We start from the raw sequence: 16,549 nt of genomic DNA on the forward strand, positions 1-16,549 counted from the left end.
TATAGTTAGAATGTAGTCGTGGCGTATAAATATCTTAGATAAGTAATTTACTGTAGCATAGTGGCTGTACAGTTAGAATTATTCCTCTCTGTAACAGGGATTTAAAGCCCTGCGAATTTACAGGTGCACTATTTTATTTATTTGACAATATTTAAAGATGAGTTCTGTGAGACACTTAGTGTACAGTAGGTGGTTGTTTCACCACGCTAAACCACTAAGTGTGAACACATCCAGACTGTTCAGTACTACCAGAAGCAGCATGACTATCATGCCTGCCTGGGTTATTGATAAATATGGAAGCAACGATGTGTTTCGGTTTACTAAAAATGCCAGTTTCCCCGTCATCAACTACCCCAATGAGGTCATTGTTAAAGTGCAGGCAGCAGGACTGAACCCACTAGATGTCAACATGAGAAGTGAGTAACAAGCTTGTGTACATGTGAACAGTGGCATCAGATTTGAACCTGCAGACTGAGATCAAGGAAAGTGTTAGAGATTCCTGTGAATATGAGGGACCTAAGAACTAAATTTAAATAAAATAGAATGTGAAAGGGGTAGGTGTAATAAGCAAATGCTTCAACCTACACCTTTTCGGTCAGTATTGATTAGAAATGGGTAAAGATGACATTTTTTTTTCTTTCTTTCTTTTTTTTTTTTTACCATTTATGTTATGTATGTGATGTGTATCTATGTGATCGAAATAATGGCAATGAATTCTACGAATAGATCCACATCTGAAATGTGACTGCAAATGCACTAAAGAATGCAATATAGTTTGATTTGAGGTATTTTTTTCTTTCTGTGTGAGCAAAATAGATACTAAATCGTGAGGATGCAGAGTCTGCAAATGAATCATGATTCATGCAGCCCATCATTCTTCTCCCACACAGCCAGTGATCTTTAGGGGTTGCGGTGTGGGGGTGGCTAGAGAGGGTTAAACACTGTGATAGTTTTTGAGGATGCTAAGCAGAAATTCAAGTTTCACTGGCTGGATTGCACTTTGATTATAGCATATTGGAAGGTGTTATTTTGTCGCTGCCTGATGTGCATGTTTGTCGTCCTACAGGGATGACTACATGAATGCAACAACACAAAGCTAGTCTTATCTGATTTCTGTCTTATCTGTCTCAGCTGCCAAAACAATTTTTTTCTTTAACGTAGTCTGTAACAAAAAACACAATACTAGATTTTTTTTTTGTTAGCCAAACTTACTCCAAAGCAACCCTCCACTAGCTGCCCACCGTATGGCCAATGACTTCTTGGTTTCGCAGAAGAATAGATGATATTTGGGGCGACCTCTAGTTTACCCAGTAGAGCGTGTAGCCCATGTAGGCTGAGTCCTTTGCAGAGGCCCGGGTTCGAATCCGACCTGCGGCCCTTTGCTGCGTGTCATCCCATCTTTCTCTCCCCCCTTCCTGTCTATCCACTGTCATATCTAATTAGGCAAAAGCCCTAAAAAATAACAGAATAGATGATATATCATATAATAAATATCAAATATCAAAATAAGTTCCTGATCCCCAGGTTACACTAGCTCTAGATCTTGTTTTGTTAAATTCATACAATGACTTCCACATAGTACATACATGTTCTCACACATTTCCAAATCTGAAACATTGTCTAAGCAAATGTTGAAAAAAACAAGCCTACTTGCTGCCAACTCAACCCAACATAACCACATACACCTTTTAAAGATTTAGGACTAATTCTCGCACCCACAATGCTAGACATGGTTACTATATTGCCAGTTTTAAGACTGCCATGGACCTTCATTTAGATTTTAAAAGGTCCCATGGCATGAAAATGTCACTTTATGAGGTTTTTTAACATTAATATGTATGCGTTCCCCCAGGCTGCCTATGGTCCCCCAGTGGCTAGAAATGGTGATAGGTGTAAACCGAGCCCTGGGTATCCTGCTCTGCCTTTGAGAAAATGAAAGATGGGCCGATCTGGAATCTTCTCCTTATGAGATCATAAGGAGAAAGGTTACCTCCCCTTTCTCTGCTTTGCCCGCCCAGAGAATTTGGCCCACCCATGAGAGAGAGAGACATCATGGCTTTCAAATGAGCAAAGTGGCAGTTGGTCAAGGCCACACCCCCACCCTCCACCTTGCCCCCCCTCTCTCCTCCTCAATAGCTACAGACACAGAAATGGCACATACTAAGGAAAGCTCATTGTGGGACTGGCTCTAGTGGCTGTAATTCTGCACAAAGGCTGAATTTCGGAAAAGAGACTTCAGATACAGTATTAGGGGACCACTAAGGCCTATATAAAAGAGACTTCAGATACAGTATTAGGGGACCACTAAGGCCTATATAAAGAGACTTCAGATACAGTATTAGGGGACCACTAAGGTCTATATAAAAGAGACTTCAGATACAGTATTAGGGGACCACTAAGGTCTATATAAAAGAGACTTCAGATACAGTATTAGGGGACCACTAAGGCCTATATAAAAGAGACTTCAGATACAGTATTAGGGGACCACTAAGGCCTATATAAAAGAGACTTCAGATACAGTATTAGGGGACCACTAAGGTCTATATAAAAGAGACTTCAGATACAGTATTAGGGGACCACTAAGGTCTATATAAAAGAGACTTCAGATACAGTATTAGGGGACCACTAAGGTCTATATAAAAGAGACTTCAGATACAGTATTAGGGGACCACTAAGGTCTGTATAAAAGAGACTTCAGATACAGTATTAGGGGACCACTAAGGTCTATATAAAAGCATCCAAAGAGCACCATGTCATGGGACCTTTTTAAACCAGTCTATAACCTCACATTCTAATATTACTGGATAGAGTGGTGGCTCAACAATCTTCGGCCTACCAATCTAACCGCAATATTTTTGAATCTGATTCCAAGGCCCTATCACCACACTGAAACTGAACTTACTAAAACACCTTGGGCTTTAGGAATTTGTAATGCATATTTTCACTATTTTCTAACATTCTATAGAACAAACAATTAACTGATGATTTGAGAAAATAACAAGCAGATTAAAATAATTGTTAGTTGCGGCTACTGTTACTTGATCTTAATGTAGATTTTGACACCATTGACCACTGTATACCCTTAAACCAACTGGAGAAATACCGTGGTGTCTCTGATCTTGTGCTGGTCCTTTTTCTTTCTATCTTGGTTAGTCTAGCCTTGGTAAGTCTATCTAGCAATATTTCAACATGTAGCATGTGTCTATGTAGCAAATGATCTCAAATGATTTGTAATCAGAGACTCACTCCCTGTCAGGTGGCTATGGTGCAGCAACAATGTCTATGAAGAGAGACCCTCTGAATATCAAGCAGTCAGGCAGCGAGTTCCCTCTCATCCTGGGAAGGGATGTTTCTGGGGTCATCATGGAGTGCGGCCTGGATGTGAAGTACTTCAGAGAAAGGGATGAGGTAAACCGAGCAAAAAGCAGATGAAAGAGTTGTATGAATGTAGACTCAGCAACCGCTTCATTATACATACAGGCAGGCTCCTTGTTTACGGAAACAACTTGTTCCTCCTGCGCACATTGAGTCATGTATGAATAAAGGATAACTGTAAATTATGTATTCAAGGTGACATAAGTAAAACCATCTAGCTGCAGTTACAGTGCTTCAAAACACCTTGCAAATTAGACAAGATAGACAAATCATTTAGAATATCGAGAAAAACACATAACCTGTGCTAATGAATCCTGATATAATATAAAGCTTTATTGCAGACACAGGTCCATATAACACATAATACAGTATACATAGTATAAAAAAGAGATACAAAAATACATAATAATTGCATATTAGCCTATAGGATATACAGGCTATTGCACCAATGCTGTCTTAACCTAGAAGTGTATCTATAACAGCTTTTCCCAGGGCTGACTAGAGCTTCAATTATGTGGTTCTCTGACTTGTCCAGGCAACACATGAAACTAAACATTAGTTATCTTAAGAGTGCCTCACAGGTTGGCACTTTAGTGGACACAAACAAATGACTGGCACTATGGCACCTAGGGACACGGAGCAGCAGCCTCATTGCATCATTGTATGCTACCTTGAGCCTCTGCTTACTCTTTTTCTTATAGTTAGACCACAATTGAGCAGTATATAGCGGTGTGATGTAGGTTCTAAACAGAGAGCATTTCACAGATTCAGAGCACATAGAGAACCTCCTTATAAGCATGTTCGCTTGAGAGTAAATTTGACAGCGCTGTCGGTGATATGTGATGCGTTGATAGCAGAGTCAGTGGCTAATATTAGGCTCTGTAATGCAAAGTGAGCATCCTCACAACAGCGTACGCCTATTTGAGCACAACGGATGACCTAGTTCACCCATTCCTGGCCACAGTGTACGCTTTGTCAAAACGATCCTTCTACTGGGATTATGCACAGTCATCTCCGCAGAAACACGACATGACTCGAGTCTTTTCCAAATCCCAGCCCTTTGTGGTAGAGTAGGATTGAGATGCTGTTGAGTGTTATTAAACTGATGGATTCAACTTTTGTTATTAGCTGATTCCTGACATGGGAGTATTTTTAATTGAGAATGTATTAAAGAAAGAGAATCAATCAACCAATGAATTAATCAATCAATTTATATTTGTCATGAAATCTTATGAGGTACAATTCCAGTGAAATGTAATCCCTTCATAACGCAGAATGTGGTTCCAGCATTTTTAAATCTAAATTCAGCAAAAAACTGCTTTTATTGTCAGCCAACTTAACATGCGTAAAACTTTGTATGAAAAATTCAACTGCTAAGAAATAAACTGAACAACGTTTCACAGACATGTGACTAACAGAAATGGAAAAATGTGTCCCTGAACAAAGGATGGTCAAAATCAAAAGTCACAGTCAGTATCTGGCGTGGCCACCAGCTGCATTAAGTACTGCAGTGCATCTCCTCCTCATGGACTGCACCAGGTTTGCCAGTTCTTGTTGTGAGATGTTACCCCACTCTTCCACCAAGGCACCTGCAAGTTCCTGAACATTTCTGGGGGGCATGGTTCTCGCCCTTACCCTCCAATCCAACAGGTCCCAGACGTGCTGGGATTGAGATCTGGGCTCTTCCCTGGCCATGGCAGAACTCTAACTTTCCTGTCTTACAGGAAATCGCGCACAGAACGAGCGGTATGGCTGGTGGCATAATCATGCTGGAGGGTCATGTCAGGATGAACCTGCAGGAAGGGTACCACATGAGGGAGGAGGATGTCTTCCCTGTAACGTTCTGCAACATTGGATTTTGACCATCCTTTGTTTAGGGACACATTTTTCCATTTCTGTTAGTCACATGTCTGTGAAACGTTGTTCAGTTTAGTTCTTAGCAGTTGAATTTTGTTATGTTCATTCAAAGTTTTGCGCATGTTAAGTTGGCTGAAAATAAAAGCAGTTGAAAGTGAGAGGACGTTTATTTTTTTTGCGTAGAGTAGTGAATATATATTGGTGAAGGAAGACTAAACACAACAGGTAGTTTAACGTAGACAGACATGACATAACAAATAGTGAGACAAGCATTACATTTAACAGAGGCCATACAGTATGTGCAAGATAGGGTTGAGTTAGTGCGTATGTGTTCAATTGTGATACGGCAAACATGTGGTTTGTTTTACAGGAAGGAAAGCATGTATGTGCGATACAAATAACTGGGGGTTTAGAAAAACATCTGATTGATGCATGCTGGCTCACTGTGTCATTGCCATGGCTTACTGGCACACTTGAACAGAACGTAGCCATCATTAAAGTAACTTGTACCACCTGTGCTTACTATGACACTGTTGATGTGATTGGCATTTTCACTCTATTCATTAGAAAATGGAACAAACGATTGCTTGATTATTTGAGAAAATAATTGGCAGAATAATTGATAACGAAACCAATTGTTAGTTGCAGCTCTAATACACCGCACATGTCTGAACCTATGTACTTTCTTATTTCTATTTAGAAATGATTCTATTTTGAAGTGTCCTTATCCTCAACTGTCCTCAAACACCTCAAAATCCCTTTATTAATATAAAGGGATTTAATATAATCCCTATTCCTTTATAATTATTATTTATTTATTTTTTTATACCAGGCACAGAAAACTAAGATCACTGTTTTTTTCCCCTCCATTTAGTTATGTATTTAAATTTTACTTTCAGTTTACACACCTAGTTTTCTTCTTGGATATGATTTAGATCATACATTATGTTTAATGACCTTTAAAGTTTGTGTGAAGGCAAACTGGGTCTTTTAAATAGTTTTAGCACTTCATGAAGTCACACTCGGCTTTTTCTGATCAAACATTTGTTGACTAATTCAGGCAGTTCTAAAATAGAGAGTGACTCACTGTGTGACCTTACGCATGTGCGACTTTTGACTTGTGAGATGACTGCACAGTCTCTTCCTCCTCAACAATTGTGAACTAACTGTATAGAAATGTAGACACACAGTTGTTTATGTCTCAGGTTAATGAGTTTCATGTTGCCGTGTGTCTCCATCAGGTGTGGGCAGCTATCCCGCCATGGAAGCAGGGCAGCTTGGCTGAGTTTGTGGTGCTGAGTGCCAATGAGGTATTGTGCTCCTGATGGACTATATTGTTGCTTTGAGCTGATGTTGTTAGTGCAACAGCAAGTTTCTCAATTTAGTGTTGAGGTTTGCTTATATCTCTTTATCAGTTCTGTGAATTGAGCTTCCTCTTTGTTTGAATGTGGTTTGTTGCAGTTGTGTGCTTGATCAGTTTTAACTTCAGCATATGAAAAATGTTTTAGTTTTCCTTCTAAAATAACTTACTGACTAGTGAAGTTTATAGAGTGAAGTTTATAGAGTGTGGTCTAGACCTACTCTATCTGTAAAGTATCTCGAGATAACTCTGTTATGATTTGATACTATAAATAAAATTGAATTGAAGCACGCAAATAAAAAAAACAACTAATCAAGGTATATGAAAATCAGGTAAATATTGTACAGTTGTGCTGGCAGATGCTTTTTCATCATGGCTCAGCAGGTGTTGAGGCGGTCCTGCTTCTATAATGATTATAAATGTGTGTTGTGCTCAGGTATCCCACAAGCCGAAGTCACTAAGCCACACCGAGGCAGCAGCCATGCCCTATGTGGCAACCACTGCCTGGTCGGCACTGGTCAACACCGGGGGGCTCAGTAAGGACAACTGTGCCAAGAAGCGGTGAGGGAATGTGGATTAACACTGCCACACTGCTACAAGGACACACACGCACGCACGGACGCACGCACGCACGCACGCGCACACAATTTCCACTTGTTTATAATCCCTGTCCACCCGAAAGATGCTCCCTGTCCTTTTGATCTAACCAATTATTTCACTCGCTGCTCCTTTTAAGCTAATCCCCTGTTAGCCCGCTCCGTAATGAGCCTCTGGGTGATGTGCTGTGGTTCTCTGGCAGCGGCTGTGACGCTCCCTTGCACTGCAGTGAGCTTGACACGTTAAAGCCCAAAGTGGATTTGACATGAATCCTAATGAGGTTGTGGCTGTGCAACAATAGTGTCAAAAACATTGTTGACACATGCTTGGTACATGTCTGCTTTTCCTCTTCCCCTACAGGATTTTGATCCTTGGGGGATCCGGGGGAGTGGGAACATTTGCTATACAGGTATGGATCAAAAGGAGCATGATGATATGTGAGGCTGCACATTGTACACATCATGTAGCATTTTTAAGTGCATCAAGCTCAGAACAGGCTGCTCTAAATACAAACATATATTCATACTCTGTGGCAGCAGTGTAGAAATAAACACGAACACTAATCATGACGTAAACGGTGTTATTATAAGAGTCTGTTTGGCCTGTCATGTTTCAGACTGTGCCACACACCTTGTTTGGTGACCTGAATACTGTAGCTCACATTACACAGAAGTGACGCTTGATCTCATTAATTAAAAATTCTGTGCGCTTCTCAAACATTAGGTAACAATCTGCTCCCTACAATAGCCCAACAATGTATTTATTCGTTCATGTAGTTGTTTGGTAGTTAGACATAAATGATACAAACAACAGCTGATGCTATCATTTGTGTCCAGATGCTGAAGGCTTGGGGAGCCCATGTGACTGTTACCTGCTCCCAGAATGCAGAGCGGTTTGTAAGGGGTCTGGGGGCAGACCATGTGGTGGACTACACTGCCGGACCTGTCGAGGAGCCGCTCAGTGCTTTGGAGAAGTGAGAGAATCCCACACCCACATCTACAGTCATTTATCATTTATGTTGGTATTTAATTAGTTTTGTTCTGTGTATGTATCATCATGTATCATGACTTGCCCTTGTTACCAAGGCAACCCAGTCCCTCTAACTGCGGTCGGCATATCAGTGTGTGAAAACAATACATTTAGAACTTAATCACACATTGTAATCTCTTTCTTGCTCCCCATTTCTGTCATCTGCACAGTTATCCTTTTTCTTTCCACACCTACTAATTCTCCATTTAACTTTAGTTTGTCTTTTATGCCCAACGACGCCACACATATGTACACTACCGGTCAAAAGTTTGGGGTCACTTAGAAATTTCCATTCCACTCCATTATAGACAGAATACCAGCTGAGATCAGTTGCAGTGTTTTTTTTTAACCAGGCTAGCCGTTTTCAGATTACTTTATGTGCTTACATAATTGCAAAAGGGTTCTCCAATGTTTTCTCAGTTAGCCTTTTAAAATGATATCAGATTAGTAAACAGAATGGGCCTTTGGAACATTGGATGAATGTTTGCTGATAATGGGCAATGTAGATATTGCATTAAAGATCAGCCACCCACTCAGATCAGCTGGTATTATGTCTATAATGGAGTGGAATGGAAATTTCTAAGTGACCCCAAACTCTTGACCGGTAGTATATCTTTGCTTGTGTCTCTCGTTTTCACTAACCCTCTCCACCTCCAGATTTGACCTGATCCTGGATAATATTGGGGGGGACACGGAGCGTTGGGCGCTGAATCTGCTTAAGCCTTGGTGTGGCGCCAAGTATGTCACCCTCGTAACACCGTTCCTCCAGAACACTGACAGGCTTGGCATTGCTGATGGCATGATGCAGACTGCTGCCACAGTGGCCACCAAAGCCCTCAAGGTAATCCTACTAGAATTACACAGATGCAGTTTGATTAATTACATATTTATTGAAGAATGGATCGATTGTGTCCTTTTTAACCTGAATTGATCCAAATGCAACATGTTGATCACATTGTGCATTTTGCAAGGATGCATCAATGCTCATTGTTGCTGCTAGCAAGTGTTGTAAGAAGAGGAGTATTATAATATAATTGGTTGTACATATTTTTAAAAAACTTGGAATTTTGGGTAAGCATTTTTGTCATGCTTCTATCAACAGTCTTGGTCTAAAAATGCCCCTGCAAAAACAAACACATGACAACATCAGATGATTCCGTTCAGTACAGTACGTTGCCAAACGAATTTGGACACTTGCAGATTACGCCCTAGCTACTCTAGTGGGGATTGATACTTTTCCCATAAATGAACATTTTCTCTTCAGAAGCACACTATCCTCAGAATCCCGGGAAATTGACTTGTTTTTAAGGTATAACTTTAGCTACAGTCAAAACGCATTGCACATATTTCAAGCATCACTAAATTCAACAAGAAGAAATATGCATAAACTTATGGGTTCCCAGAACACCATTTATGTTAATCAACATTTAGAATGAAAATAACACAAACTTTGCATGCAGCGCTTCACCATAGCTGCAAGGAATATGAAATGCCAAGTTAATTGCCGGTGATCTGTCTGCTGACAACGGGCTCATGGAAGTGATATCTGATAATTTTTCGTTGTATAAACCAAAATAATTTGTTAAAGCAGGTCATTTGGATTTTGTCATTCTATTATTCCATATTCTGTTAGCGTTCAGAGGCTGCTAGAATGTGCAGACCTGGATTGCACCAGGTGCAGCTGCACCGAGTTCGTTCTGGCTGAGAGGGCGCTCTGGCTGCGCCGCGTTCGTTCTGGCTGAGCCGCGTTCGTTCTGGCTGAGAGGGCGCTCTGGCTGCGCCGCGTTCGTTCTGGCTGAGCCGCGTTCGTTCTGGCTGAGAGGGCGCTCTGGCTGAGCCGCGTTCGTTCTGGCTGAGCCGCGTTCGTTCTGGCTGAGAGGGCGCTCTGGCTGCGCCGCGTTCGTTCTGGCTGAGCCGCGTTCGTTCTGGCTGCGCCGCGTTCGTTCTGGCTGAGCCGCGTTCGTTCTGGCTGCGCTGCGTTCGTTCTGGCTGAGCCGCGTTCGTTCTGGCTGAGCCGCGTTCGTTCTGGCTGCGCCACGTTCGTTCTGGCTGCGCCGCGTTCGTTCTGGCTGAGCCGCGTTCGTTCTGGCTGCGCCGCGTTCGTTCTGGCTGCGAGTGCGTTCTGGCTGCGCCGCGTTTTTTGATTGCGATTTGTGCACGGGGGAATTGTTGTTTACATAGTTATGTTGTAACATGCCCAAAGTGTTCCTTTAAAGGAAGCAGCCCACAGCCATTTCTCCCAGGTCCTCATGCCAAGAGCACTCAGATTTGTTTTTTGTTTTTTTTTATAGCTGAAAATATTGTGTAGTAGCTAGATAAACTTCCAACACAAACAGCACAGCCAGATAACTCAGTTGTGATTAGCTGGCCACATAGTCCAGTAATCTGATCTGAATAGCAGCTGTCGTGCATTGAGACAAACTGTGTGAAAAAAACGCTACAGATCCTGATTTCCCTTCAGCTCAGGGAGGAAACCGTTCATTAGCAATACCAGAGACATTGTGATGTATTTCCAACATTAACATTATCAATGCAGTACATACTGTATATAGTGTTACAGTCAGGACACATTTAGAACATGAGACAATTTACCCTATGCATACACTGAACGCACTAGGCTCCAGGAGTGTGTTAGTGGCATCCTGTCAGTGCAGCATGCTACGGAGAACATCATGTAGAGCAATGCTTGCATGGAGTGCATTTGTGGCTTCACCACCTCTTTCCACTCAAGTGTTAACCACACAATCCACAGCATGAACTGCCTCAAATGTGTGTAGCTTATGTTCCAAGTCAGAACACCTCTACTTCAGTGATTGGTTACACCTAAAGCTCAATTTGTTTTCCCTTTTTAGGATGATGTTTTACATGAATGACCTGGAGAAGAAGTACTTATTATAGATGTAATAATGTAAAGGAAAGTTCGTCTACCTGTAGTTCTGTGGATGGAACACACGCTATTTGGGAGTTAAATCCTTAGATCTTTATACATTTTTATCTATGGTTAAGTCACTGAGTAACAAGTGTTATGTGGTAAATCCAAAAGATTAGAGCTTAATGCAATTTATTTCCATTACATTACACTCAGTAACAAGGAAACTGTGTCTTGGCACATTTCTACCTGAAAACAGGATGTGAGGTGGAAGTAATGCGGGGAACTTCAGTTGTTCCAAAGTGTTTAAAAAAAGTGTTCAAAGTTTCTAAAGGCTTTGCTCGTAATATTTAGCTGTTCTGTAGTCTTGAAATGTATTGAAATCTAGCCAAAGTGGAATAGGTATTGGAACCAGTGGAAAGGGAAACAGGATTATCAGATTCAACACCATATATGACAATTTAAAATGGTTTTAGTTGTTTTAAGAGCCAAAATAAATGATTTTTTTTTTTTTTTAAAAGCTGCTCACCACTATCTTTACAAGTGGATCAAATGATTATGTGTAATGTAAAATGTGTCACTTGTGGTGACAAATTCAGAGAAAAATGGCCTTACCTCTAAGGAGCGTTTTAGTGTCTTTTAGCTTATTAATCCGCTCCCCTTCAACCCTGCTTCTAGCCACATCTGTTTTAAGCTTAAAAGCTCTGATAAACGTACTGTATGTTACCTTGCCCAGCACCAAACGGCAGATGGACAAAGTTAGCGTCTAGCAGGTGAACATAATATGAAGCACTTTCTCAGGAGTTGGTGGAGACCAAAACAGAGCTGGAAGGAGAGAGAATATTGAACTTAAAGCTATAGTGCGTAGTTTCTGTCTCCCCCATGGGGAATTCTAAGTAGCAGTCAGTGACCGTGCACCGCCCCCACCCCTCCTCCACGCAGTTGCTAGTAGCCTAGGAGGACACGGAGGATTAAAAAAACATGACTGACTCTTCAGAAGAGGTCATTATCTTCACTCGATTTTCTGAACGCAAAAGTCGCCAGACGACACCAGTTTCTGAACATATCCATACTGAGAAATCCAGAGAGAGTTGTGTGGAGCTGAGTCTTAATTAGCTTGGTAGCAACTCATTTGGCAATGGCTAGAACGTAACGGACGTTCATTAATATCAAAGAGTTACGCACTAAAGCTTTAACTAATGCTGGCTAACATGTACATGCCAACTTTATGAGGTGATAAAGTCAGTGTTGTGTTTTGAGCATTGGCAAGTGAGTATCACGATGGCATGGTGACATTAGCATTTAGCTCAAAGTACAGTAGCACTCTGCCTAAGTGCAACCTCACAGAGCCGCTGGACTTGAAATACTCATGAACTCGAAACTTAAGAAAAGGAGTTTGGATGAAGGATTATAACGGGCCGGGACAGCCCCAGAGAAATCTGCCCTTTTCTTTCTTAGAATTATGTGATTTTGTAAAACCGAGGGGTTTGCCCCCGAGGTTGACAGAGGTAGGACATGAAACAGACTGTAAATGCACATCTTGGGGGAGGAATTGGCTGTTTGTTGCTTTCCACACAATACCATTTTAATGCAAAATTTCAATTTAAATGCGTCTAAATTTCTTCACTTCCTTTCCAGCATATAAGGAAAGTGTTCCTCTTCTACTCATCCTAAACCCTTTTCCCCTTCTTCTTCTTCTTCTTGCTGTGTGTGTAACCAGATAATGTTAATGTAGTGCCACACCTTAATGGCGCGTTAGAAATGCCACATGCCTGTCAATTCAATTTCTATGAAAATAGAAATAGAATAAACAGCCATGTAGCCCACATTGCCCCTCTTACACTTCAACTGTCAGTAGACTCGTGAAAGGGATCAGCTGATTTTTGTTTTTCACGTTCACACCTTGTGCTTCAGACAATGTAACATAAGTAAGACTAGGAGAGATGCGCTCCACAGGGAGGATCATTTACAACAACATTGGCTGTCATTCGCACTCACACTATCCCTCCAATCAGAACAAATTACTCAGACTGACCAGACTTTTCCAGTTGCTGATGCATTGTTCCATTGTTGATGACGGTTTTTATTTGGAAGTGACACGCAGTTCTCTCATAGAGCTGATGTGGAAAGACACATACAGCAGAATGAAGAAACTCAAAACAATTAAAAATAATGGGAGAGGGATGTACCTTGTGGTTTCATAGACAGGAAGCAAACAATACTGTACACCTCCAGGTCTTACACATCCTTGTTCCCCCATGCACACACTCTGTGCACTTTGTACATTAAAGGAAAACTAGAGCGCCGACAGCTGGCTTGGTTTTCACAATGTCCTCATTTTTAACTAAGCCTAAAGGAAACGTGTTAAGTAACTCCTTTTTATATCGAAAAGTCCCCCACAAACACACACACAAATACACATTTCCACAGTTGCAGGAAATCCCCGCTGTTAAAGGTGTAAAGGAGAATGTGCTTCATCTCCACCCATGAGACTCTTTGGATACAGGCCTAGGTTGAGTAATGTCATTTTGTATGCAAAGTAAGATTAATTAACATTTGTGAAGACCTGTCAATCAGAATGTTCTTGACACACATTGAAAAGTCCACTAGCTGGAGATCCATGCCTGTAGTTATAACTGCTATTAATGTTTCTATTATGACAGGAACTAACAGCACTGTGACCATGAAGCCAGGTGCAATGCTGGAAAGTAGCAAGTTAATAAAACAAATGGCGAGAAGAGGAAGTTTTTAGATGTTGCGCAGTAACGTGTTCAGTTCAACATGACTTGTTTTTCTTCACTGTAATGTTAAAATCATCATCAGTAGAGTTTCTGCAATGCACACAACAGTTTTAATCATGCTTCATACCTGTTCTCTCATTCTGTTTTCTTGTAGCACCTAGTCAAAGGAGTTCACTACCGCTGGGGATTCTTTGCACCTAGTGGTCCTGCACTGGATGAAATAAGGGAATTAGTGGATGCAGGAAAGGTACGGTAATCAGATTTAACTGTTCAGGGACTGACACAGGACAGAATTCTGCTTCGTCCAGTTAGCTTATTATTGTGTGCACATCAGGGGTTAAATTGGGCCCAGAGCCCACCTTCAGTATCACAGCGTTGCCAACTCTCACACTTTTGGGTTGAAACATCTTTTCTTTTTTTTTTTAGACAATGTCACATGCCGACCAAACAAATGTAGAATGTGTGCTATAGGCTCCTTTTCTTTGACTCCATTAATTAGCTGTGGTCATCACACAGCAGCAGGATTGATGCGTGCGTCTCCAAATTCCAAATTGAGAAGGAACCCCAACCACCACCACCACCACCTCATTGGATAAAAGCTACCACTCATCATTAATCCCAATTTATCTCCTAGTGCACGTTACATTCTCATAAAAAAACTACATGTTGAAACATGTTCTGCAACGGCATGTCGATAATAAGTCATTCATTTAATTCAATTTTATTTATAGCGTCAAATCATAACAGAAGTTATCTTAGGACACTTTACAGATAGAGCGCATTAATGACTTGCATGGGTCACAAAAGTACCATGGGTGACATTGATTGAATAGATGACATTGTGATATATGCAGTTCTGCTGGGTTTATCTTCCTCCCTGTGCAGATAACACCTCGCTGTCTACAGTATCTTATGTTTCTCACTTGAGCATGCACATTCACAAACATGCCTGAACATCATTTTTATTTTTTTATTTTATCATTGAAGGAAATTGCATCAGCTGCTTACCCCACTGATATTACACAAGGCCTGACCGCTGGCTTCCTCTCTCTGCCCTCTGTCAGATTCGGCCAGTGGTGGAGGAGACGTTCAGCTTCTCCGAGGTTCCTCAGGCCTTCGAGAAGGTGGAGAAAGGGCACGCTCGTGGAAAGACCGTGGTCCAGATCAGCAAAGGGGGAGAGGACGTATAGCGCCGACTCTTGGCGACGTTTTTTTTATTTTGCACAATCCTGAAACAAACTGAATTAAAGGCATTGAAATGCAAGGTTAGGTTAGCTTATTGTATCCACAGCTGCAAACAAGGTACAAGAACAAGGCTATTGCTTCTCGTTTCTGGGGGCTTTGAAGCTACAAGTGTGTATGTAAGCATTATAGCTGCTGGTGTATGCTTTAAAATGTATTTTTTATACTCTCAATTCAATTAAAGAGTGTTTAGTTATGTTTGACTGTAACATGTAAGTATTTCCACCTACACTCAGTTGCCAGTTTATTAGGTACACCTTCCTAAAACTAATGCAGTCTAACACAACAGCCCTGCAAAAAAAAGAAAGAAAGACCTACCTTTATAATGGTTTTAATGTGCAGTTTTTGTGAGAGGTGCTGATTCAACTGTAGGATCATTCTGAGGTTACTCTTTCATACACTATTGCTAATGATGGCCTTGATAACCTGTGAGTGAATGTGGCTGCTGCTTCCGTTTGGTATCACATTGCTGACATTTGAGAAATAGTTTGACTGGTTACAGCGTGTCCTCCATAGTGTAAATGTGTGTACAGCTTTTGTGTCAGTTAACATAATGAAATTGGGGCTCCATATTATATACAGTATAGAAGCTGGCAGTGATGGACTGGGATCAAAAAACGGCACTAGCATTTGCAACACACCGGCCCCATTTTTGTCAATGACCTAGCTTGGAAATTAGTAACTCTGCCTTTCGAGGGTATCTTTCCACGCACTTTGCCGCAGTACAATCTTGAATATTTGTGGCTGCATGCATTAAATAACTTATCAAAATGAACCAAAGACAAATTATCAGTAGTGGCCCGTAGAGGTCCATAGGGGGGTGTCCCTTCTGACATTTGCCCAAATTCCAGATGGCCAGTCAGTCACTGGAGGCTGGACAAAACAACACTAACACCTGCCAAAATCGTGCATTCCATTACTAAAGCCCTGCATGATGCTGCTAATTCTCTATGGTTGTTTCTAAGGAAACAGTATGTGCAAGTGTAACTGTTGTGAAATGTATTTTACCATGGGTTCATTTTATTTTGTCCCATGTTAATTCAGATGTTGGAGACTAGACTAAGAGAAAGTTCTTTTTTTAAATTCTGCTTTAGTTTTGTTGTTTGTTAGTTTTTTACACGTTTGCTTAATTTTACAATGTGATGGGCAATCATGTTATTTTGTGCCAAAAATCTAAATATACATTTGTCTATTTCTATGCACCAGTGGCTCATACCACATGGTTTGCTTGCTCTGGTGAAAGCAATTCAACCCCAAATCCACAGTAGATAGAATAGGCCAGTTAAAAGCCAAAACATTACAGTGAATTTAAAGCTTTAGAAACTTTTTGATATTAATGAACGTCCGTTACGTTCAAGCCATTGCCAAATGAGTTGCTACAAAGCTAATTAAGACTATCAGCTCCACACAACTCTCTCTGGATTTATCAGTATGGCTGTATTCAGATAAGTACCTCTTCTGAAGAGTCCATCATGTTTT

General features: G+C 41.0%; 1 protein-coding gene across 1 annotated transcript; it reads left to right on the top strand.

The window, feature by feature from the left end:
- Positions 1–157: 157 nt before the first annotated feature.
- On the top strand, positions 158–15,271 carry rtn4ip1 (reticulon 4 interacting protein 1). The gene is made up of 9 exons (XM_039786820.1): positions 158–416; positions 3,257–3,408; positions 6,474–6,542; positions 7,029–7,153; positions 7,550–7,598; positions 8,026–8,162; positions 8,876–9,059; positions 13,983–14,075; positions 14,893–15,271. Exons 1-9 carry the CDS (start codon positions 158–160, stop codon positions 15,016–15,018), a joined length of 1,194 nt encoding a protein of 397 aa, XP_039642754.1. The 3' UTR covers positions 15,019–15,271.
- Positions 15,272–16,549: the final 1,278 nt, after the last annotated feature.

The sequence above is a fragment of the Perca fluviatilis genome, chromosome 20, assembly GCF_010015445.1.
Source record: "Perca fluviatilis chromosome 20, GENO_Pfluv_1.0, whole genome shotgun sequence".
In the NCBI taxonomy this organism is placed as follows: domain Eukaryota; kingdom Metazoa; phylum Chordata; class Actinopteri; order Perciformes; family Percidae; genus Perca; species Perca fluviatilis.